Source organism: Ornithorhynchus anatinus, chromosome 17 (assembly GCF_004115215.2).
Source record: "Ornithorhynchus anatinus isolate Pmale09 chromosome 17, mOrnAna1.pri.v4, whole genome shotgun sequence".
NCBI classification, from domain to species: Eukaryota; Metazoa; Chordata; class Mammalia; order Monotremata; family Ornithorhynchidae; genus Ornithorhynchus; species Ornithorhynchus anatinus.
The window spans coordinates 21,890,771-21,914,586 of NC_041744.1; the positions used below are offsets into that span (position 1 = coordinate 21,890,771).

General features: G+C 53.9%; 1 protein-coding gene across 1 annotated transcript in view; it reads right to left on the bottom strand.

The window, feature by feature from the left end:
• Positions 1–23,816, bottom strand: part of HLCS (holocarboxylase synthetase) — a 73,106-nt gene that overhangs the window by 2,007 nt on the left and 47,283 nt on the right. Inside the window, exons 7-10 of the mRNA XM_029082771.2 lie at positions 1,971–2,038; positions 1,657–1,817; positions 449–563; positions 20–233 (exon numbers count right to left, since the gene is read on the bottom strand). Coding sequence (XP_028938604.1) covers positions 20–233; positions 449–563; positions 1,657–1,817; positions 1,971–2,038 — 558 coding nt within the window. The remainder of the gene's footprint in view (positions 1–19; positions 234–448; positions 564–1,656; positions 1,818–1,970; positions 2,039–23,816) is intronic.

The following is a 23,816-nucleotide window of genomic DNA, read 5'->3' on the forward strand; positions in this document are numbered from 1 at the left end:
GTCAGGGGGTGGAACCGACCTGTGCAGCCAGTATTTGTAGTACAGGGGCAAGACGCCGTCAGGGCCTCGGGCCTGGAATGCGTCCAGCAGCCCCTCGAGCGCGGTCAGGGTCCGGGCGATGAGCGCGTCGGCGTGCAGGGGCGGGAGTCCGCCCGCGTGCTTCCTGTTGTGCTCCTCGATGAGGTCGTTGATGCAGACGGTGGGGTTGCTGTTGCTCACGTTCACTCCAAACCCTAAACAGCGAGAACGAGACGGTGAGATGAGGGAGGGCAAGGTGGTCATTGTCATCCTCCCCGTCCCCATCCCAGACAAGCCCTGCCGAAGCCTAAGGCTCCCCCCAGGCTCAGAAGCGTCAAGAGATGCAGGGAGAATTAGGCAGAACTCTCTGTCTCCCCTCGAAGAACTGTGCCGACCCCAAGGAATTCGGGCAAGGCGGTGGGGTACTTACCGGCCAGAATATAAAAAGTGGTCCCCAGAAGTATGGAATTGACCAGTACCCCGCCCAGCTTCAGGAGGTCACCGTAGTAAATATCATTGGGCCACTTCACCCGTAAGTCGATGTCCTAGATAAAGAGCCTCGGTCAGTCGGGGGTGGTCGACCGAGCGTGCTGAGCCCTACGCTGAGTGCTGGGGAGTAGGCCAGAAGCTTGATCCAGGATCCCTGCCCTCGCCGACTATACATCCTCATGTGGGCGAGGCGGCGGACCCACTCGGGGTGTAGCAAGAAGGGGAGCGGGAGGAAGGGTCAGAGCAGGAAGCAGGGTGCAGGTCAAGACAGCAGGTCGGAAGGCACCGGGAAGGCCGGCATCCCGGAAGTGGCCAGGGAGTGGGCGGCCCGGCATCGGCCCGACGGGTCACGCTCAAGGGTCCCTGCGATAAACTTGGCACGGCCCCCTCCGATTGGGACTGGCTGGGGCACCTCACCACACCTCGCCAAATGGGCATCCCTCCTCCTTCTGCTCCTGCTGCCCGCCCGGAGCCTCCTCTGCCTTTCTGTCAGAGTTGGGAGGCAGCCACGGCCATCCCATGGGGAGGGTCGCCCGAGTGCCTCTGGAAGCTGCGTCCAGGAGCCGCTGGAGCTGCCCTGTCCCGGCAAGCTGTCCCAGCGTGGCTGGGCCTCGGGGTCACTACCGGTCAAAGGTTAGGGCGGCGAGTGGGCAAAATCCTGGAATCCCACCCACCTCCCACCAAACCCTGACCGCAGGAGCCGACCCGGGCCGGTCAGGGAAACCACTCGTTACGGCTTCCGCCCCGGCCGATTCCGGTGAGGGGAGCCAGCTGCCGGGGGTGCGGTTTGACTCAATCTCCTCTGGGAGGCCCTGGTGCTGGTCAGAGGCCCGGCAGGAAAGCCGACGGCGCCTGTGGACCCGAGCCGGGGAGAGGAGGGCCGTGGCTGCCGGGGCCTGGGGCAGAGGTCCCCGTGGGGAGGCCGCTAGCTCCTCTAAGAGAGGCGGTGGACAAGGTCTTGGCTCATGGGGCCCGGGTCTCGTCCCAAGCAGGGGCTTCGGCGAGCTCGAGCCGTCCGAGCCGGATGGCTCGCCCGGTCTTCCGGGGAAAACGGCCGAGCCAGGTGAGGGCGGGCACCAGATCGAGAGCCCGCAAGGTCCGGCAGTGGCTCCAGGACCAAAGGCCCCCAGACCGGAGGGAAGCACATACCTGGTAGCCAGGGATTGTCCGCACCGCCTCCACCACGGCCAGGGACACCAGATGCTGGACAAAGGGGATTCGCTGCCCCAGGTGGGATGCCAGAGGCACGGAGAGGAGGGCCGTGGACAGGGCACAGCCCACCGGGCTCAGCCAAGCGTTCCCACCGCGGCCTGCAACGACAACAACCGGCGGCTGAGGCCCCCCGCCTGGTGGCCCGACCCATTGGCCCCCCAACCTGCCCACCTGCCGGGGCCCGGCCAGGGCCAACGAGGACCTCCAAGCTCAAGCCCCAGAGTTGCCAGAGGAACTGAGGGGTCACTGACCTCGGCCCTGCGTCTGGCGGCCCGCGATGGCGACGAGCCCCATCTCCGCCGGTGTCTCGAGCATCAATCTGCAGATGGGAGAAAGTTGCCGGTCAGGCAAGGCGGGATCCCCCTTCACGTGCATCCCCTGGACCCAGTTCCCCCCCACCTCCCGCTGAGGCCTGGGGGCCGAGAAGAGGCTGCTCAGAGAGACACCCTGCGGATCGGCCCCATCCCCACGTGGCAGGGAGGCCCCCGAGCTCACAGGGGTTTCCCCGAACCCTCGCCCTGCCCGTCGGGGCATCCTGCAGGTCCCGAGGTGACGGGCAGCCAGCAATTCTGACATTTGTTTCTCCTTACACGGGGGCTGCTTTTGTCCGACTTCGAGACGAGAATAAAAACAGAAGTTTCTGATTATTTAGCAAACCAATATGGTGGCCATAAAGCTGTTTAAAGGCTACGCTCTCCCCCGAGAACTAATTACGCTTTAACTACAGTAAATAAATCTACACCTTCTGAGAACGCGGGGTTATTTTCCACCCCGCACCCCGCCTTTAAAATGGTTCCCCTTAAAAGGATGCTAACGTCCCTTCTGGGAGCATGGAGACAGCCACTGCCGCTGGATCGCGGCCGACGGAGTCCTCTCCCGAGCGTTCTCGCTCTGGGCTTCGTATTACGATGGACGTGCTTGTTCAGCCAAACGCTGGGTGGATAGAAGACCATCGGGTTGGACTCTGCCCCCGTTCACAGTCTATGGGAGAAGGACAGTTCTCAATTCCCATCTTACAGATGAGGAAATGGAGACCCGGGGCAGTCAAGTGACTTGCTCCAGGTACACAGCTGTACAATTTGATGTCTGAATCAGATCAAGTCTTGGCAGGTTCTGGGGTAGAGGAATTGTGGTGCCAGTAGGGCCCCAGGTAAGGGAACCCGGTCTGGACTCTCCGCTCTAACCGCTGCCAAGGCAGGCAGCTTCCCCGGGACCGATGGCATCGGTCTGCCAGACGGTCCGGTCCCCAAGACCCCTATCCTCCACCTGGCCCCCGGCCCGTCACAGAGTCCCACCGTCGAGGGTCTTCCGGGCTCAAGGTGACAGAGGGGAGGTGGGCGGGTGGCCACCCGGCCGGGAGGAGAAAGCACGGACTCGCGCGTGGCCATGGCCAGAGAGGAGACAACGTGGAAACTCCAGACCAAGGAACAGAAGGTCGGTTCCACCCCCGGTCTGCTGTGTGACCTGAAGCCGGCCGCTTAATCTCTCCGGGCCTCAGTTTCCTCATCTGTAAAACGGGGATCAGACTTCTGTTTTCCCTTTCCTATGGGGCAGGGACTGTGTCTGATCTGATTAGCTCATCTCTACCCCAGCATTTAGCATACAGTGAGCGCTGAATGCATCCCACAGCCTATTCGCCTCACAGAAGGCTCTCCTTCGGCCAGAGAAACTTCAGGCCCCAAGACACTGTTTCTTGTGAGAAATCTTGAGCCCCGAGGGCCCGACAGAGTTGGACCGCTGCCTTTGAGGGGGTGGCATCATCAGGTGTTGTCAGAGAGCTCTGAACCTGGGGATGTAATAACAGTATAATAATAATAATGGCAATAAGGACAAAAGGAGTAGTATGTGTTGAGTGCTTACTAGGTGCCAAGCACTGTATTAAGCGTGGGGTAGATACAAGATTCTCAGGTCAAACAGAACCCCTCTCCCTCCTAGGGCTCCCTCTGAGGCTGTCTATCCTTCATAGCCCCGACAGGAACTGAACCCCTACTGCAGAGATGAAGAAAATGAAGCATAGAGAAGTGAAGAGACTGGTCCAAAAGTCACCCAGCAGGCAAGTGGTGGACCGGAATTAGAACCCAGGTCCAGACTCTTGCCACTGGGCCTCACTGCTTCTCTAAGTAGGGGGACCCATCTTCGCTGGCTCGCTCATCGGGAAATTCAGAGCGGATCTCCCGCGGCTCCATCGTCCCCAAGGGTTTCTGCTTTCCGGCTCTGCCTGGACGGGGTTGGGGAGTCCTCCAGTGGGGAGCAGCTGTGTATATTTGTACATATTTATTCTATTTCTTTTATTAATGACGTGCATATATCTATAATTCTATTTATTTTGATGTTATTGATGTCTGCTTGTTTTGTTTTGTTGTGTCTCCCTCTTCTAGACCGTGAGCCTGTTGTTGGGTAGAGATTGTCTGTTGCCAAATTGTAGTTTCCAAGTGCTTAGTACAGTGCTCTGCACACAGTGAGCACTCAATATAATAATGATGGTATTCGTTAAGCGCTTACTATGTGCAGAGCACTGTTCTAAGCGCTGGGGTAGATACAGGGGGATCAGGTTGTCCCACGTGGGGCTCACAGACTTCATCCCCATTTTACAGATGAGGTAACTGAGGCACAGAGAAGTGAAGCGACTTGCCCACAGTCACACAGCTGGCAAGTGGACACAGCTGGCAAGTCACTCAATATGACTGAATGAATGAATGAGGGGATGACTTGGCTTTTCAAAGGACCCGGGGTCCTCCCAAGCCCCTCCTGCAGGCCACTGGGCTCCCCCCTGGGCGGTTGGGGATGGGGGTGGGGTGTATGTGGCTCAGCATCCTCTCCGGCTTGCCTGACGAAGATCACTCTGTAAATAAACCCCCAGACAGTCTCGCACAGCAGCCGCCGGTGGGGGTGGCAGTGGGGCGAGAACCCTCCGGAGCAGGGAAAACCTTGGTTCGGAAATCAAACCCAGGTCTCTCGAACAAAGGGAAAGGACAAAGGGAACATGTGCACGCACGGAGCTCTTAGCGTGCTGGCCCCGGTGAACGCGGCACAATCAAGACAAGATGCCCGAGCTCGTGGTGCTCCAGGCCCCTGGGACCAGAGATGGGGGGAGCGGGCGGAGACACCTGGGAGGTCGGACGGTTGTTCCAATGTCCTCCCGGCTCGTGCCTCGCCCCTGGGAAGACGAGTCGGCCCCTCCGCCTTTCCTGCCCCGAAGGGGAAAATCACCAACACGTTGAGAAGAAGTGTGGCCTAGTGGAGAGAGCACGGGTTTGGGAGTCAGAAGGACCTGTGTTCTAGTCCTGGCTGTGCTGCTTGTCTGCTGTGTGTGACTCTGGGCAAGTCACTTTACTACTCTATGCCTCAGTTACCTCATCGGTAAAATGGGGAATAAGACTGAGCCCCGTGTGGGACGTAGACCGTGTCCAACCTGATTACCTTGTATCTACCCCAGCACTTAGAAGAATGCTGGCACATAGTAAGCCATTAACAAATACCAAAGGAAAAAACCAAAAACTAATTACCAACGTCCCCGCTCCAAAAAAAAAAAAAAAAAAGGGTGCATTTCTTTTTCTCTGGCCGCCCCCGGTATCCTTGAAAGGAAGAAGGGAAGATGGGAAGCAGCAGTCGCCGCTCTGGTTCGTCTTGGCCCTGGCCCCCGGTTCCCTGTAGCTCAGAGGTTACCCTGATAGATCGAAAGGTCTTTGGAAGGCAGGGAAAAATTTCATCAGGGGTGAGAGTCTCTGACCGAAGAACCAACTCGGGCCTTCCGCCGGGGTCCAGACCGACAGGAACCACGAAGCGGCAGAGCGGAGACCTCAGCACAGACCGAGCCATTCACCTGCCACGCCCCTCGCAACCTGCCATCGGCCCCTGCCAACGAGAATCGCTTCCTCCCAAGGGGCTGCCCCGGAGCCCCCTCGCTGGACCCCAGAGTCTCTGGCTGCAGCGGGGAGAAACCCGGCCGGGCAGGGGTCCCCCTCATACAGCTCCGAATTCAGTCCTGCGGGGCCTGGCCCGGTTTGTTCAGGTCTGCCGTCCCCATCCCTACTTCCACCACTGACGCTGACCCCTGACTCCCACTCGGCCCAAGGCCCAGGCCCGGCCTCCCACCCTTGTCCACCCTTCTCCTCTCCAACTGCCTCCCCGTTCCCTCTGTGGCTCATGCTTTCACTCCCTTGCTTTCTGGCTTCTATTTTAGAAACCAGCGTGTGTGTGTGTGTGTGTGTGTGTGTGTGTGTTTATTTACGCCCTTAACCCAAGGAGGGAAAAAATGCGAAGATTTAAGGCGGCCGGTCCAGTGCCATACAGCTCAAGGTGTCGGGAAACACGCTCAATGAGGTCGGACTCCAGAAACCACCCCGCCAGCCAAATGCCAGTAAAATCCGGGGGCCGGTTCAGGCACACTGGGCCCGTTCCAAGATTTGGAGCTTAAAGAACTTCTTTATTCCAGGAAATCGGCCTCCCTGCGAATATCATCCAGGCCCGTGGCCTCGGTGCGCGGTGGAGGCGGGAGGAAGCGGTGGGGGAGGGGGGTGGCTGCCGAGCGGCCCGAAGCTCAATGGAGAAACCAAAAAATATAACACACCGTTAGCAATTTCACGTTTCTGCCCTTAAGGCGCAGGCAACTCTCCATCTTTCCTTTGTTCCAGTCCCCCATTTCCCCTTATTTATGGTATTTGTTAAACTCTTACTATGCGCCAGACTCTATACTAAGCGCTGGGGTCGACAGACAAGATTGGAAACAGTTCACGTTCTGCTTAGGGCTCTTAAATCTCCATTTTAGAGATGAGGTAGCTGAGGCACAGCAAAGTGACATGACTTAGCCAAGGTCACAAGGCAGACGAGTGGCGAAACCGAAACTGGAAACCGGGTCGTTGGGACTCCCGGGCCTGTGCTATCCACTAGACCATGCTTCTCCCCCTTCCTTCGAGGTTCTCTGAACCACTGGAAAAGTCATTCCCAGGGGTCACAGAGGAGTGAGTGACTAGGGAAGGCCATAAGCCACTCTCTACATGGACACGTTTCAAGCCAGGCGGCCAGGGAAGGCTCGGGGGTCCCAGTGCCCTCCTCTACGGCCAACCAATGAAGGGGATTTTTTTGGAGTTTCCTTGCGCACGTTTTCCAAGGCGGCCCTGGGATCTCCTGCCCCCACCCCCTGACTCTTGGACTGGGGATCCCAAGATTTCCCCTCCTCCCCGGGACAATGAGTTTCCAAATTTGTTTTTTTTTAATAGTATTTGTTAAACGCTTCCTATGTGCCAGGCACCGTACTAAGTAGTGGGGTAAGAAGCAGCTTGTCTTAGTGGAAAGAGCCTGGGCTTGGGAGTCGGAGGTCATGGGATCTAATCCCAGCTCCTCCTCTTATCAGCTGTTTGACTTTGGGCAAGTCACTCAACTTCTCTGTGCCTCAGTTACTGCATCTGTAAAATGGGGATTAAGACTGTGAACCCCACATGGAACAACCTGATTACCTTGTATCTATCCCAGTGCTTAGAACAATGTTTGGCACATAGTAAGCACTTCACAAATGCCATTATTATTATTATTATTATGAGACCATCAGGTTGGACACAGTCCCACTTGAGGCTCCCGGTCTTAATCTCCATTTAAGAGATGAGGTAACTGAGGGATATTGAAGTTAAGTGACTTGTTCAAGGTCACAGAGCAGACAGGTGGCAGAGCCAGGATTAGAACTAGGGTCTCCGCCACCCAGGCCCATGCTCTTTCCATTAGGTCATGCTGCTCCTGAGAATCTGTAGGTTCTGCACTCAGATTTCTACCTTGGATCAGGAGCAGATAACTGGTGCTTACCTAGTTATGGCTTTCACCGACCCCACGAATGTCTGACAAGATCCCAAACTAGGTCCTGGAATAAGCGCTTTTCCCCGATCTGGTCCACTAACAAAACTAATAGTAATCGTTCAACTCGTACAGTTTGCTGGGGTAGACGAGTCTAAGAGGGAGAAAGGAGAGGAAGTTGATCGCCATTTTATAGATGAGGAAAATGAGGCCCAGAGAAGTGGATTTTGGCCAAGGTCTGGGTGCGCAGGGTTAGAAGGCTCATGGGGAAAGTTCCCGGCCAGGGCAGCCTCTCTGGACATAAAGTAGAGTTCTAGGTGCAATCACGACAGTCTGAGTGCCGGTACACATCTGACTGGATGCTTCCTTGAGGGCAGGGACCGTGAGTAACTTCCTCTTCTATTGAATGCTTCCCTGCCTGGGAGTTAGAAGGACCTGACTTTTAATCCCGGCTCTGCCACTAGTGTGCTGTGCCATCTTGGGCAAGTCGCTTCACTTCTCTGAGCCCAAGTTACCTTATCTGTAAAATGGGAAGTAAGACTGTGAGGCCCATGTGGGACAGAGATTGTGTCCAACCCGATTAACTTGTATCTACCGCAGAGCTTAGAAAAGTGCTTGGCACATAGTAAACGTTCAACAAGTACCAAATTTATTATTATTATGATGCCTCTAGAACACTGCTGTATACTGAGTGTGCAAGAGTGAGAGAGAGAGAGGGAGAAACTCCGTGCTCACTGTGATGTCAGACCCACCCTCTCGGGGCTGTTCTTCTCAGGAGATGCCTTACCACCCCAAACTGGTCAGGGACATCCACTGCCTTTCCCGTCCTGGGGAGAAGGAAGGGGTCTCTGGGCTGGAGTCATTCCTGCTGGGAAGTGTTCCTTTCAGCCCACCTCTCCTCCCTCCAGGATTTGTTCAGGCCTCTACCGGATCATCAACCCCCAATCCTTCGGGGGCTTGGGAAAGGTTGCCGGGCCTTCCCTCTGCAGACCCGTTCCCAAGCCGCCAGGCTCCAAAGATGCCGTCAAGGAGCGGAAACAAAGCCCCCAACTTGTCAGAAACTGAGCAATTCCCAAGCCTTGGAACTCAGTGGCAGCGGGGATGGAGATGTCTGAAACAGAGAGATGTCCAAGAGAGAGACATCTGGGGCAGAGACACATCCGGTGCTGTTGTTTTCTCAGATGGGGACAGATTGGCGGAAAGCGGGACAGACAGGTCTCAAACCAGACGAATGACTGGTTACCCTGCTTCCCCATCACCAGAAAAGCTACCACAAACCCACCCTTCAATCCCTCCAAGATCTGCCTCAGAAGAAAAACAAAACTCCAAAGAGCCCGCCAAAACCCTCAGGAGCCACGGGACCCGGTGGGGCCTCAGATTCGGGGGTCTATTCCAAGATGAACCGGGGGTCGTCTGGTTCGGAGCTGATACGGCCCTAGGGGGCAAGTGAGGAAGGAGCGGGGCGGACCAGGCCTCGGCCTCACCTCCTTGCCTTCTCGCTCCACCTCCCGCCTCCTCTCCCCGCCTCCAATCCGGGGTCTTGGAGCCAAAGGCACCTCCAGCCCCAGGCTGGGGGCGGCTCTCCCTCCTCCCGGCCCTCTCCCGCCTCCGTCGCGGCCCTGGGCATCCGGGCTGGCCAGTGACCGAGCGGGAGGGAACATGCCCCGCTCTGCTCTGTGGCAGGTTAAGCGTCCTGATTGAACGATGCTGCTAATTAAGGGCCCTCCGGGTTGGGCAGGGCCGCCGCGGAACCTTCTGCACTTGTTCATGACGGCGGCACCTCGCTCGGAAATTAACTTTGATGAGAGCGGACAGGGGGCCCAGCTGGGCCTGCCGAGGGCTCCCGCTACCTAAATGAAGTGTAATCAGAGCACTGCCCACGGCCGGGGGAGCGCGGGGGGGGGAGGGGGCAGGCGTCCGTGACCTCTCCCCGAAAACCGCACTCTACTTTTCCATCACCTTAATTCTCCGCGTCGGAGGCCCGGGACGCAGCTGGGTTCGGCGGGGGAGGACCGGGATGGCGGAGGGAGGCGCCCGCGGGCCAGAAGAGGGGCGAGGCTGCTCGACGAAACCCTCGACGACTCCCCAAGCTCATTTTCAGTGGGCAAACCACCCAAGACTGGGGAGTGTTTCCGCACGGCCGCTCCTGGGCCCGTGCTCTTCCCGTTAGGCTACGCTACTTCTCTATCATTTCTGTTGGTGGCCAACCCCACCTCACTCCTCCCGTCTCTGACGCCTGCATCTTGACATTATCCTTGACACCCCTCTCTCTCCCTCTTTCAATACCCATATTCGGTCAGTTACCAAATCCTGCAAAACATCTCCAGGATCCACCCCTTGCTTTCCAGCCACATCAATCAGTCAATCATATTTATTGAGGGCTGCCCTCCCTTCCGCTCCAACTTCTACCACACTGGCCCAAACCCTTGCTACACGTCGACTCAGCTACTGGATCGGCCTCCTCATAGACCTCCCATCCTCCAGCCTCTCCCCGCTCCAGTCCATAGATCATCCTGCTGCCTCTATCATTTCTCTAAAACATCAGCTGATCAATCGTATTTATGGAGTGCTTACTACATGCAGAACTGGTTTAAGTGCTTGGCAGAGTACGATATAAGAGTTGGTAGGCATGTTCCCTGCCCACCAGGAGACAGACATTAAAATTTGAGCTATGCACATAAGTGCTGTAGGGTTGAGGGTGGGGTGAATCAAGGGTACAGATCCAAGTGCTAGTGCAACGCAGAAGGGAGTAGGGAGGAGGGGAAATGAGGCCTTAGTCGGGAAAGACCTCTTGAAGGAGATGTGATTTTTAACACAGCTTCGAAGGTGGGAAGATCATTGGACATGAAGAGGGAGGGAGTTCCAGGCCAGAGGGAGGAAGCGGGTGAGGGGTCGGCAGTGAGGGAGACGAGATCGAGGTACAGTGGTAAGACGGCATTAGAGGAGCGAAATGAGCGTACAGGGCTCTAGTAGGAAATCAGAGAGGTAAGATAGAGAGGGCAAGGTGACTGCTTTAAAACCAACGATAAGGAAGTTCTATTTAATGCGGAGGTGGATGGGAAATATTGTTTCCTGCACGCCTCCCCACTGCTCAAAAACCTCTGCTAGTCATCCATCCCTCCCCGCGTCAAACAGAAACTCCTGAGGGTTGGATTCAAGGCATTCAATCGGCTCTCTCTTCACCCCCCATACTAAGCCTCACTCCTCTCCAACTCCGCCCCAGCTCGCACCCTTGGCTCCTCTTGAGCCATCCTACTCACTGTGCCTCCTTCTCGTCTCTTCACGCCTTTCCTTCTGCCTCAAACATCCTTCCCCCTTACATCCAGCAGATCGCCGCTCTCCCCATCTTCACAGCCCTCCTGAAATCACACCTCCTCCAGGAAGCCTTCCCTGTTTCATCTCTCATCTTCCCAACCTATCTCCCCCTACTACTGCCACTTCACCTTGTCTGTGTCACCAGAGGGGTCGGGTTCTCCCTCTTCCTCTCCTCCCACTGAAGTACATACGGAGGCGTGATTGAACTCTGTTTTTTCTCCTTACCTGTAATTTACTTTAGTGCCCGTCTACCCACTCTGTTGCACTGTACTCTTCCAATCTTTAGTAGGGTGCCTTTTACAGAGTAAGCACTCAATAAAAACTAGCGATTGACTGACGTTCAAGAGAGAGGGGAGGGGGCGGGGGTTGAGGGTCCTATTTGGAGTGCAGGGTGAGGGCACAGGAAGCAGGACAGGGAAAAGGAATGGAAAGACTAAAGGGGAAAAACCCCACAGAACACAAACTGAAACACAGAAGGGACACAGAATAGGCCAGAAAGAGGGTAACGGATGGGGGATGAACGAGGGGAGAGGGAACTGAACGAGAAGGGAGAGGGGAGAAATCGGGGCAAGCGGGGCAGAGACCCCAGTTCCCAATTTATGCCGGATTACGGAAGCTTAGTTCGCTATTAGTACAAAGACAACAATGGGAATCACACCAGAGCTTTCTCTTTACGACTGCAAGATCTCTTTTCCTAACCCCCCCCCCCCACCTAAAACTATCTTAAGTGATTTCTACAGAATTTACACACTTGCTATGTGCCCCTTTTGGCAGAAAAGAAAAAGTTCCAGGGATTTCATTTTGTCCTGAGGCTTCAAGGGCACAGGGGCTCAGAGCACCGCACTCTGAAACCTCGTGGCCGTTCCCTCCGGGCCTCAGCGGGAGGGATTCCCCATCGGCCTGCCTTTCAGCACCACGAACAGTACACAACTTGGTCTCTCCAACCTGGCATCCCAAGAGTTGCAGCTCGGGGACAGGCGCGAGGTGAGCTTGGCGGTGACGGTGGCTTCGCGTTCTCCAGTTCGGGAGGGATTGAGAAAATGTCACCTCCTCCCCTGCCTCGTCCCTCCTCCCTGCCTCTGGTACCCTCAGGAGAGATGACAAGGAGAGACAGCTCGCTCTGCTCTGGGCAGTGCTCTGCAGGAAAAAGATCCCAGGACATTTCCCTGATCGTGGATCCAGTGGCTTGTCCTCGGCTCCACAAGCTGAACATTAGGATCCTCAAAGAGGTCGGCGAAGGGAAGCTGAGACACCTTCTGCCTGCCCCTCCAAGCAGCGTGGCTCAGTGGCTAGAGCCGGGGCCTGCGAGTCAGAAGGAGCTGGGCTCCAATCCCAGCACCGCCGCACGTCTGCTGTGTGACCTGTAAAATCCCTCTTCTGTAAAATGGAGATTAGGAGTGTGTGCCCCATGTGGGACAGGGACTGTGTCCACCTGACTAAACTGTACCCATCCAGTGCTTAGAACAGTCGGCCGGGTCGGTCGGCAGAAAACCCACGTGGAGACTTCAAACCGGTCCATTGACTACAATCCCCCAAACGAGGGTGCCGGGCACACTCAGCCTTGGGGGGAGGGAGAGGGAGACGGGGGTGGGGGAGAGAGAAAGAGGAAGAGAGAAAAGGAGGAGGAAGACTGAGAGGGAAGGCGGGTGAGAGACAATCGTCTGTCATAGCCAACAGACAGTGACTTTCTCCCCATTCAGAGCCTTATTGAAGGCCCATCTCCTCCAAGAGGCCTTCTCTAAGCCCTCCTTTCCTCTTTTCCCTCTTCCTTCTGCATCGCCCTGACCTGTCCCCTTCATCATCCCCCCCCTCCCCCACTTAAGTATCTGTAATTTATTTATTTATATTAATATCCATCTTCCCCTCTAGACTGGCTTGTTGTAAGCAGGTAATGTGCCTGTTTCTTGTTATATCGTACTCTTCCAAGCGCTTAGTACAGTTCTTTGCCCACAGTAAGTGCTCAATAAATATGACCGAATGAACGGATGGAGAGAATGAGTGGCTCCACGAAGCTGACACTTGGCATCCCTCAGCAGGGAGGCTCCAAGTCCCTGGAAGCAGGACCTGCCCTCCCTCCTTTTATGGTAACTGAGGAGGCTTCTCATGTAAACCTTCCACATGGCCGTGAAAAATGTTGGAGCCGTCGGCCACGGTGCTGGAAAATGGGCTCAAAGAGCACAAGCCGCCGGCCAGAAAACCAACACCTCCAAATTCCACGGTGCCCACCGCCTCATTTCCTGCGCCCCTCCGTCCACGCCTGGAGCCCAAGGATGTTCTCCAATTTCCCCAAGGCCACGCCTGCACAGCCGAATGCTCGATCGGGTCCGAAACCAATTTCCGCTCCCGGCACCTCGTGCTCTCCCAACAGCGGATCGGCTGGGAAGACTCACTTACTGGAAAGTGGTTCTGATGCCATTTCCCCTTAAAGTCCCAAGAGATTTACAGCGATCGAGTAATACGTCAGGTTCTTTCCAGGATGCTTGATGCCAAGGCAATTACAAATTGGAAAAATGTGGAACGCAGAAGGGTAGCTCACAATTTCCTGTACAATATGTGCATACAACTTATTAGCTGGCACGCGAGGCCATGAAAAATGGTCTAAGCTAAAACTTTAAATCTGGGTTGTACTGCTGTGGAGCTTTGGCATGGACCTTGTCATCCAAAAGGCCCCAGTGAGAGGTCACGTACTGGGTCACGAGCGGATCTGGAAAGACCTGCCATGTTTTGGCCTAATGAGGGGAGTAAAAGAAAAAAACTTCAAGTTTCCGGGAAGCAGCCTAGCCTACCGGAAAGAGCCCAGGCCTGGGAGTCGGAGGGCCTCGGTTCTAATCCCGGCACTGCCGCCTGCCTTCTCTGTGACATTGGGCAAGTCACTCCACTTCTCTGTGCCTCAGTTCGCTCATCTGCAGAATGGGGATTCAATACCTGTTCTCCCTCCTAGTTAGACTGTAAGCCCCAGGAGGGACCTGATGATCTGTATTTACTCCAGGGCTTAGTGTAGAGCTTGGCACCTAATAAGTGCCTAATATAATGATAATGATGATATGAATCTACATTTATTCTGCTGTCCCTGAGTCAGTGGAAATTGCCCCTATGCTACCCCCTTTACCACTTCCTCCTTTCACTGTCTCATCACCTCTCCAGATTCCTCCTGCTCATCCTTTAAACAGCCCACCCGTCAGTGGTATTTATTGAGCGCTTCCTACGTGTAGAGCACCGTACCTCATGAACGCTTGGGATGGTACAATACAGTACAGTTGGTAGACACCATCCCTGCCTTCAAGGAGTTGACAGTCTAGCGGTGGAGACAGACGGAAAAATCAGTTGCAGAGAAGATGAGCAGGCATGTTCAAGAAATTGGTCATAACTGCTGGAGAGGTGGGTTCTGTAACAACCTGGTGGTAAAAGGATCTCCCAGTGCCATTTTGCCCTGGATGGGGGGTGGAGTTGTGGAGGGAAAGGGCAGGAAGGGTGGCAGGTGAGGGCCCGGCGCCCACCTTAACCGCTTTGACCTTTTGAAGATGAGAGCAGACTTTCAGGAAGCGATCTCTCCTTTCACTGGTGCTCTTAGCCACGCTCACGCTCCTCTCCCTTCCCTTGAGTCTGGCATCCCCCTCGCTTCTCCCAGAAGGTGACACCCCTACCCCCAAGCTGACACTACACAGTTCCTGGCAAGTCATCATCCACAGTGCTTATTACCAAGAACTTGCAAGAGTACAATAGAGCAAGTAAGTTCATTGTGGACGGGGAACGTGTCTGTTTACTGTTATACTGTACTCTCCCGAGTGTTTACTACAGTGCTTTCCACACAGTAAGTGCTCAGTAAATACGACTGAATGAATAAATGAAGGTAGACTCCACTAGGGAAGCAATGTGGCCTAGTACGAAGAGCCCAGTCCTGGAAGTCAAAAGACCAGGGATCTAATCCCAGCTCGGCCACTTGTCTGCCAGGTGATCTTGGACAAGTCGTGACTTCTCTGTGCCTTGGTCTCTTCATATGAAAATGGGAATTAAATCCTCCTCCTTTTGAATTAGTGTGTGAGCACCATATGGGATAGGGACTGTATCCCACCTGATTGCCTTGTACCTATCTCACCAGCACTTAGTACAGTTCTTGGCACAGAGTAAGTCTTTCACAAATACCACAAAGGTTTTGATGAAGATTCTAGACTCTCCTCGGATGGTTAAATTCCACAGAGCAGGATTTCCCCCACTGTCCTGTTTGGTCAGAGGCTCCCCAGGACCCGAGCCCTAAAAATTCAAGGCTCAGGCAACTTCGTTAAGCTTCTAGGTATTTGTTAAGCGCTTATTAGGTGGTGGAGAAAAACAAAGTCCACTAGGCTGAAGAGCCATGAGTTGTAATAATCATTCAATATAATATTGATAAATTATTTTATGAAATGATCAAATATAATATCAAAGGTGTTTTCTAAGTGCTTACTGTGTGCTGATGTGTGGGGTGGATCGAACCCAGTTCCTGTCCCCTGGGGATTCGTATTCTGAGAGCCTGGGCCTCATCCCCATTTTACAGATGAGGCGACTGAGGCTTAGGAAAGAGACTTACCTAAAGTCACCCAGCAGGCCATGCCACATCACAGAGAGACAATACTCCAGAGACCTCTTCCCCTGGCCACGGGATCCCAGGCCAGGTAACAACGAAGCCCCGGGCCCCATTCCCAGGCTCTCTCTCCTCCTTTCCATCCACCGTATTTACTGAGCGCTTACTGTGTGCAGTACACTGTACTAAGCACTTGGGAGAGGAGAATGTAACAGAGTTGGTAAGCATATTCCCTGCCCACAATCCTCTCCAAGGCGACTGCTTCTCCCTGATGATCTGGCATTCTTTCCCTGCCCCTTGTGATTTTTCTAAGTTTATTGCGTTTCCGTATATGAAAAGAAACCAGGCTCTCCCTCATGTCCCCACCACACCGAGATAGGATGGGGCATTATTACTGGTCTCGCCCCAACGATTCATTCGAGGCAACGGGGGAATTGCCTCGGTTTTAATTCTCTCACACCAGGCCGCCCACTTCCCCGGCCCCGTTACGTTCCTGTATTTGTGTGGGGGTCCTGCCTTCTTTCCTCCCTCCCTGCCTCAGCCAGGGGGGAGAGGGGAGCTAGCTGGGGTCCTTGCATGCAGAAGAGTGGCCGAAATTCCTAGTGGAGATAAAAAAAAAAAAGGACGCAAGATACACGTCAACTGTGTGGGGTTTTTTTTTTTTTTCCTTTTAAGCTGCTTCGGCTGCTTTTAAAAGTCCTGTTCCGTTATTGGGAATGTTTATGGCTCAAAAGAAGACTGTGTGTCCCATTGTGTCCGAAGCTTTCAAAGTGCAATTGTTCAATTTGCAAACTGCAACGGGTTAACGAAGCTCAACTTAATTAGTTCAACTATCCTGCGGATCCCATCAGGCTCCACTGTTTGATGTATTCTGCGCGGAGACTGGGACTCCTCCAGCTGGCTGAGTGTCACAATGAAAAGGCATCTCGACTTAAGTCTGGGAACTGAAATGAGCTGTTTTAAGTGGAGTTTCTCTTCCATTTTCTGAGCTTGCACCGCTCTGACCTCCCCTAAATCAATCCTTTGCGGATTAACATGTAAAGCAGTGTCGAATTAATTTCAGAAAGCGAATATGAGATCAGTCTGGGATCATACAAAACATCTAACTCCTAAATACACTAATGCTGCTAGCCATTCAATGAGAAGCTGTCAATAAAAAAACAGAGGGGGTGGGGGGGAGGAGGGCGGGGGGAGAGCAGTTGGAAGGATTTGGAGCGTGGAGCGATTTATCAGGCTAGTTAGAGGACTGACTACTTTTGTGGCCTGGCTAATGCATTCCTGTAGGAGTTAATCCCATTTCTAAAGCCCCTCCAGTGAGGAGCCCAGAGGCCAGGCTGAATGAGAACTAAAGTGCATTAAAATTCTCCCCGACTTCACCAAAAGGCGGGCCGAGGTGCCGAGGGCCTCCGATGCGATGGTTCAATCCGAGTGCCACGGGTCCGGAGGGTCCCGCTTTGTTCCAGTCCCATCTGGAAGAGGGACGGCGCTGCGCCGCTCCCAACACCTGCAGGAGGAGGCTCTGACCCCGCCACCGGAAGTGCCGGGCCGGGGAGGACCGGGGAAGGCCGCGGATGCTGCCCGAGGGCCGGTCCGCTCCGGGAGAGGTTGCCCACGTCCCCCTGGCCGGGAAAGCCATTACCCCCCTCCGCCTCTCTGGGAAGCAGGCCCGGGCCCCGGACCGGCCTCCCTCTCCACCTGCGAGCCCGGCGATCGATGGAGAGGGGTAGCGGCCCCTGGGCGAGGACGAGTTGGGCCCGGGCGGGGAGCGGTGAGGCTGAAATCAACGCGGAGGTCACTGGCACCACCCCCCACCCTACAACGGCCTGGAAATCACATTTGGTCAGGGAGCGCCCCGGATCCCAGGAAGGAGAGTCACGGGGGGAAGGACGAGTCAAGTCAGATGGGCATCCGGGAGCGCGGGGGAGGGTGGGAGATGAATAGTCAGCAGGGCTTTGCAGCTGATGGGAGTCCCTAGCCGAGAAGATGGAGACAAAATCAGGCATCCGAGAGAGGAAACTCTCTCGAGTTTAACTAGGCGAGGTGGCGTGCCAGGCCATTGCATGGGGAGAGATGGGAGAGCTACCTCTCCCCTATTCCTCTAGCTAGGAAATTCGGCATGGCCCAAGAAGCAGCTTGGCCTAGTTAGTGTTTAGAGCACAGCCCTGGGAGTCGGAAGGATCTGGGAAGTTCTCATCCCAGCTCTTTCACTTGTCTGCTGTGTGATCTCAGGCGAGTCACTTCACATCTCTGACTCAGTTCCTCCTCAGGAAAATGGGGATTAAGATTGTGACCCCCTTGCGGGACCGGGACTGTGTCCACACCACTTGTATCTACTCCAGCGCTAGTACAGTGCCTGGCATATAGTAAGCACTTAACATATATGATTAAAACATTTTTTAAAAAAAGAGATTCAAGGGAATCCCCCAGTCAGATCTCTCCAGCCCACCGGAGTCGGGCTGCCATGGGGACAGCTCCCCACTCTCCCACTGCAATAAGAGGACACCACTCTGAGAACGCCCAGGAATATCGCAAAAGGGGCCCCGGGGGTGGGCTTCTGCTTTGAGGAAGGTTCTTAAGGTCAGGCCCAAAGCAGTGCAGGAGGTTGCCACCACTCCTTCCTCGGCGCGCCCACCAGAAGCAAAACATACGCGTTTCCTGCCCTCGTGACGCCAATACCCAACCTGTGTGCACATTTCTCTGTCCTGATGTTCTGAAAGCCTACTGTGTGCAGAGCACTGTGCTAGGTTTCCAAGAATATGGAACAGAATGAAAAGACACAGTCTCTGTCCTCAAGAACCAGCAGTGTGTCATTCGTCCCAATTTCTTTTTACCAGAATTTTTTTAAACCCTTTTCTTGGGTTTTGAAATTTCAGAAGACAAGTTGCTCAAGGCATAAAAAAATGGAGAGGCATAGTATAACGAACATCTGAGAACATTGAAGGAAGATGATTCCTTGCCACATGTTGAAGATGGGCTGGAGCAAATTAGAGGGGGACCCCCGCCTGGACTAGTGAAAAGAGCTTGGGACTGGAAGTCAGAGGACCTGGGTTCCAGGTCCAGTTTCCATCACTGGCCTGCCAGGCAGCCTTGGGCAAGTCCTTTGACCTCTTGGTACCTTAGTCTCCTCATCTGTACAACGGGAATAAGATACTTTCTCTATCCTTGGATGGTGAGCCCTGAATGTAAGCTCAGTATGGGCAGAGATTATCTTTCTTTATTGCCGAATTGTACTTTTCAAGTGCTTAGTACAGTGCTCTGCACACAGTAAGAGCTCAATAATTAAGACAATGAATGAATGGGGTAGGGACAATGTCTGATCCATCCTGCACCAACCACATACTGCTTAATATAACAATAATAACAACAGTAATATTGATAAAGAGAGCAGGGAAAGAGCAGAATGCCAGCTTTCCCTCCATGCAAATTTCCCAACTCCCCATCCTCTCCAAGCAGCGGGACCCCAGATGAATGAGACGAGAGTATAGAGGGGAGCTGTATTTCTGTTTAAACATTTTCTCTGAGGCCTTACGGCAGTGGGCGTGTTTGAATAAATGGCAATTGATGTACTCATGTAAGGCCCCCGGTTGGAAGGACTATTATCCCACTTTACCCAAGAAAATTCCTGCAGGAAAAGTCTTGCTGCCTTTCCAGCCTTAGGTGCCTTCCTCCCTCCACCATCCAACCTGGAGACCGGTCAGAGGAAGCCCTTCCTGTCCTGGCCCTTTACAATGACTGGAAAGCAGTTTCCGTCATCTTGGATCGTGGCTCGGCTCCCCTCGTCCTGCCCTGCACGTCTCCGGCGCCCGGTATCCCGCGGGCCCCGGATCTCCATTTAGAAGGAAGCTCCTTTCCTTTCGGCAGTCAGCTGTTGCGGGGAGTTCAAAGACCTACCCTGAATTTTCCATTCCAAAACATCGATAATTATCCTGTTAGCTTCTTAAACCAGTTATGAGAGATCAGGTCGGGGCTGCCGGGGTGAGTGGAGAGACCCCCCCCGCCCCCGTCCAAGTCTGGGGCAGGAGGCCGAGGTGGGGGTGGGGTGAAGGGGAGGTCTCTCTGCTGTGAGGATGACCCCCTCCATCTCAACTCCCTCAGCCTCTCCACTGTCCCCACAATGGGGCAAAACCATGTGGCCTCCTATCCCAGTTGGATCTAGGGTATGGAGGGGCTGGGGGGTGGCGCGGGATGCAGAAAGCCAAACAGCCCCAGCAGGGAAGAGTGGCCTGACATTTGAGGGGGATTCGATGAGCCCCCACCTCTGAGGAGACAAATGAAACAAGGAAAGGTAAATAAGAGAAGTAGACAAATCAAACCCATTAGCCACACCCCAGAATCACCCTTCAACGGTGCCATGAAGCTAGTGTTAAGTGAAAGAGCGCTGGAGTTTCCCACAAGAAGCCATGGCAAGGGGCCATTTGGTGAACCAAACCAATCTTTATGAAAAAAGTGGAAAAAAAAAACCCCTAAAAGTACACTGTTACCTGATCCAAGAGCACTGTCAATAGAGATCAATAATGAGAGATGGTTTCAATTGGATTTTTTAGATGAGCATATGCTAAAACAGTACTTAGTTTTCGAAGTGTCGTCTGCATCCTCCTGCCAAAAGTCACCTTGTGCTAAGGTGACAGTAACTTGGGCTAAAGGGATCTGCTGGTGCTAATCTGATGTTACAATGAAATTGGATTTAACCACTCTAATTGGTCCATCAAAATACTTCAGAGGGAGGGAAAGCAAACTTAGCAGAGAATCTCCAAGAGAAAGAGAGCTGAAGTCTGACCTCCACGGGACCCTTATGTGCTCACACTGCACACATGCACACACATGCACACACAACGAGAGGCCTTGGGTCACATTTCCAAGTTGGGCCCGAATTGACCCAAAATGGCTCGGATGGGCCACCGCTCAAATTCCCACAGATAACAGCTTAGAGAAAAGAGCCCAGGTCAGGGAGTCACAAGACCTGGGTTCTACAGCCCCAGATCTACCACCAACCTGCTGTGTCACAAGTCCACCACCAAATCTTTCTGGAACTCTGTTTCTTCATCTATATAATGAGGATAAGCAGCTAGTTTTCTCTGCCTCCCCAACTGAGTCTCCTATGGAGCAGGGCCAGTGTCTGGTTTGATTATCTTGAATTATAATAATAATAATATGTCTGTTAAGCACTATGTGCTGGGAGAACTGGAACTAAATCCCCATTTTACAGAAGAGGAAACTGAGGCACAGATAAGTTCAGAGCCTTGCCCAGGGTAATGCAGAAGGTAAGTGGCAGTGCCAGGAATAGAATTCAGGCCTCCCAGGCCCGTGATCTTTCCACTAGACCATACTGCTTTTCAGTGTGTTTAGCCCAGTGCTGTGGTACATAGCAAGGCACCATGAATACCCTGATTACAACAAGCAGCTCCCTAAAGGATCGTGTCTGAACGGTATCAAAAGGCCAAATATCTGCAACTTGCATAAAGCACAGTCTTCTCCTAAAGGTGTGGGGCTTTCTTTTTGGCTTATTTCCAGGGACAAATTAGTTGCCCACACTGCCAACCCTTCTTCCCCAAATCCCTGTGGGGGGTCAGAAACCAAGGCACTAAACCTCCCAAATGAAATTTCCCTCTAGGGAGGATTATGCCAACTGGCATCAATGCTCATTTTAAAAAATGGATTAGCAATTAAAGATTTAAAGCAGGTTAGCATTGATCCTTGGTGTGGGATAGTTGCGATCGATAGAAAAACTCATCTGTAAATTTGACTCATTGGGCAAATCCCGTTTACAGAACTCCACTGTAAGCATAATCCGTGCATCTTGGAGTCTGCGAGATCAGGGCCCAAGCTTGCTGAGTAGGGGGAATGTGTCGGGAGAAAAGATTTCCGAAAACATCGTGGCTGTGGGTGAGAGGGAGCAAATTCCTCTTAAAGCTAAGTGGTGGAGAAAAAGGCCCAAGGCATATGGGCGGGGGAATCACCGGGACCCATGAGGTCCAGGGGAAGCTGCTCTCCACCCACGGTCCATCCAGGAGACTTTGACCCGTCGATGGCTCCCACCCTGGGCAAACAGGTCCCTCATGATCTTAAGGAGGGACTGGATGTCTGCCAGTAGGGATGCCTCTCCCCATGATGCCTCTCCCCATTACCCCAACAATCCACCTACATTTTCTCTGGGAAACTTCTTGGGTCTGGAGGGGTCACTGGGAGCTTTGTGGATTCCTGGGCTTCTCCATCTGTTGAAAGAGTTTGAAGCCTGGGGATCTGGTGGGATGCAGCATCTCACACAGGAAGGTCGCCCTGTCGATGGGGGGCCTGTGACCTCCAGCTCGAAGAGGAAGGCAGCTCGGGGCCACCAGCTCCCTCCATGGCGTGAAAACCACTGGGAAGCACACAGAGCCCCACAGGCTGGACCTTTATCCCATGCTGGGTCAGAGAAGGAGGGCTACTCTTGCTGGAGTGACTTGTCAGGGACACATCCAACCTTGGCAAGTCAGAGGGAGAGAGAGAAATACACACACACACACCCTTCCCCCCAAAAAAACTCCTGACCCTCTGACTTTCTCCCTTCCATTAAGCTCCTGTAGAGGTACCAACTTCCTTGCTTCCTGTAGCTAACGGCATAACCAAGTGGAAAGAGCAAGGAGCTGGGTGGGAGTCAGAAAAGCTGGATTCTCACACCAGCTCTGGCACTCGCCTGCAGGGTGACCTTCACCTCCCTGAGTCTCAGTCTCCTCAGCTGTAATGAGTATTCAATGGGGAGCTGAGAAGCGGCGTGGCCTACCGGAAAAAGCATGGGCCTGGGATTCAAAAGGACCTGGATTCTAATCCTGGCCCTGCCACTTGTCTGCTGTGTGACCTTGGGTAAGACACTTAACTTCTCTGGGCCTCAGTTACCTCATCTGCCAAACAGGGAGTAAGGCAGTGAGCCTCATAGATTTCGTCCAGTCTAATCAGCGAGTATCTACCCCAGCACTTAGCCAAGCTGCTTCTCAGGGCAATCCGTGAGAAAATTGGGCTGCAGGGCAGCTAGAAAATCCCACCCCACCAGACCTCTTCTGGGGCCTTCGCAGTACCAACAGTATATAGGGCTTCCGTCGAAGCTCCGCTCACCTCAACACGGTTAAGTTGGGCGGGCCCCGAGAGGAGAGTGAACAGCATTAGGGGATGCAAGCAGCTGCTGGTGGAGAGCTGGAATCGGGAAGCCAGAAGCCAGGAGGGCAGAGGAAACACTCTGAGGACCCTCGTCAGACGGAGCCTCCGATGAGCAGGCCTCCAGCCTGAAAACCGGGGCTCCATCGCTCCCAACAGACCAGCACGGCCATGCCGTCAATGATTAAAGGACCGGCTCTCTTTGAGCAAAAACCTCACAAGGAACAAGAGGCGAGGAGGTAAAGGAGAAAACAGAAGCCAAGGACAGTGGACAGGGAAGGACCAAATCTGTAAGTGATGATTCCTGAGTAGGACGGGACGGGGACGAATGGGGATCGCGAAGGGTCGGAGAGACTGGAACAGGGAAAAGCTGCTTCTAGTGACTCATCCCTTCCCCTCTAGATTGAAAACTCATTACGGGCAGAGAGTGTTTCGGCCAATTCTGCTGTATTGTATTCCCTCAAGATCTTAGTACAGTGCTCTGCACATAGTAAGCGCACGATAAACACCACTGATCGACAGATTCGCCTCCACCCATTATCCGCCGAGATACTTCCCCAAGCGCTTAGAACTGTGCATTGCTCTCAAGAGGCACTCGATAAATACCGCAACCACTAGGACGCCTGGGCCTACAGCCCCCACGGGGGCTGCTGTAGCTGAGCGAACCCCCTTCTCCCGCCCCCTCCTATCCAGCGACAAAAGGTTTTATTTTCAGTCTCGGTATCTGGGGTGTCTGTTCCTGCCTCCTATTAAATTGATGCTGAAGGGGAAAGCAAAGTGGCTCGGGACGAGGCTATCTGGCGTCTAGAAAGACCTAAAGCTCCAACCTCCTGCTTCCAAGCCCCGGCCCAGACCCCCGGCTCCCAGAGCGGGAACAAGGCCTGGCCATGCTCCAGAGGGCTTTTACCAAGAGGGACCGCTCGCATTTGTAAGGGGCTTTGAAAGGTAAAAGCCCTATAAAAACTGTTGATTATTATGTGCCGCGAACATTTTAAAATCGGGGCCCTCTAACGCAAAACAATGACATTTATGGACCCCTCTCTCCCATTATACCTCTCTCACCTCCTTTCCCGCCATCCCCGGCTCCCCCAAAATGGGCATTACGACCCGAACATTCGCACAAAACGCCACCTGAGCTGGCAGCTCCCGTGCCCGCTCTGGGCCCAAGGAAAATTCCAGCGGCTGGATTATAGATCCCAGCAGAGGGAGTTTACGGCCCGAAAGGGACCTGAACCTGAACCGAGCTAGTGGGTGCTGTTCTCCTGACTCCTGAAAAACAACCCCACAAAATCTCCGGCAGGAATGTATTAAA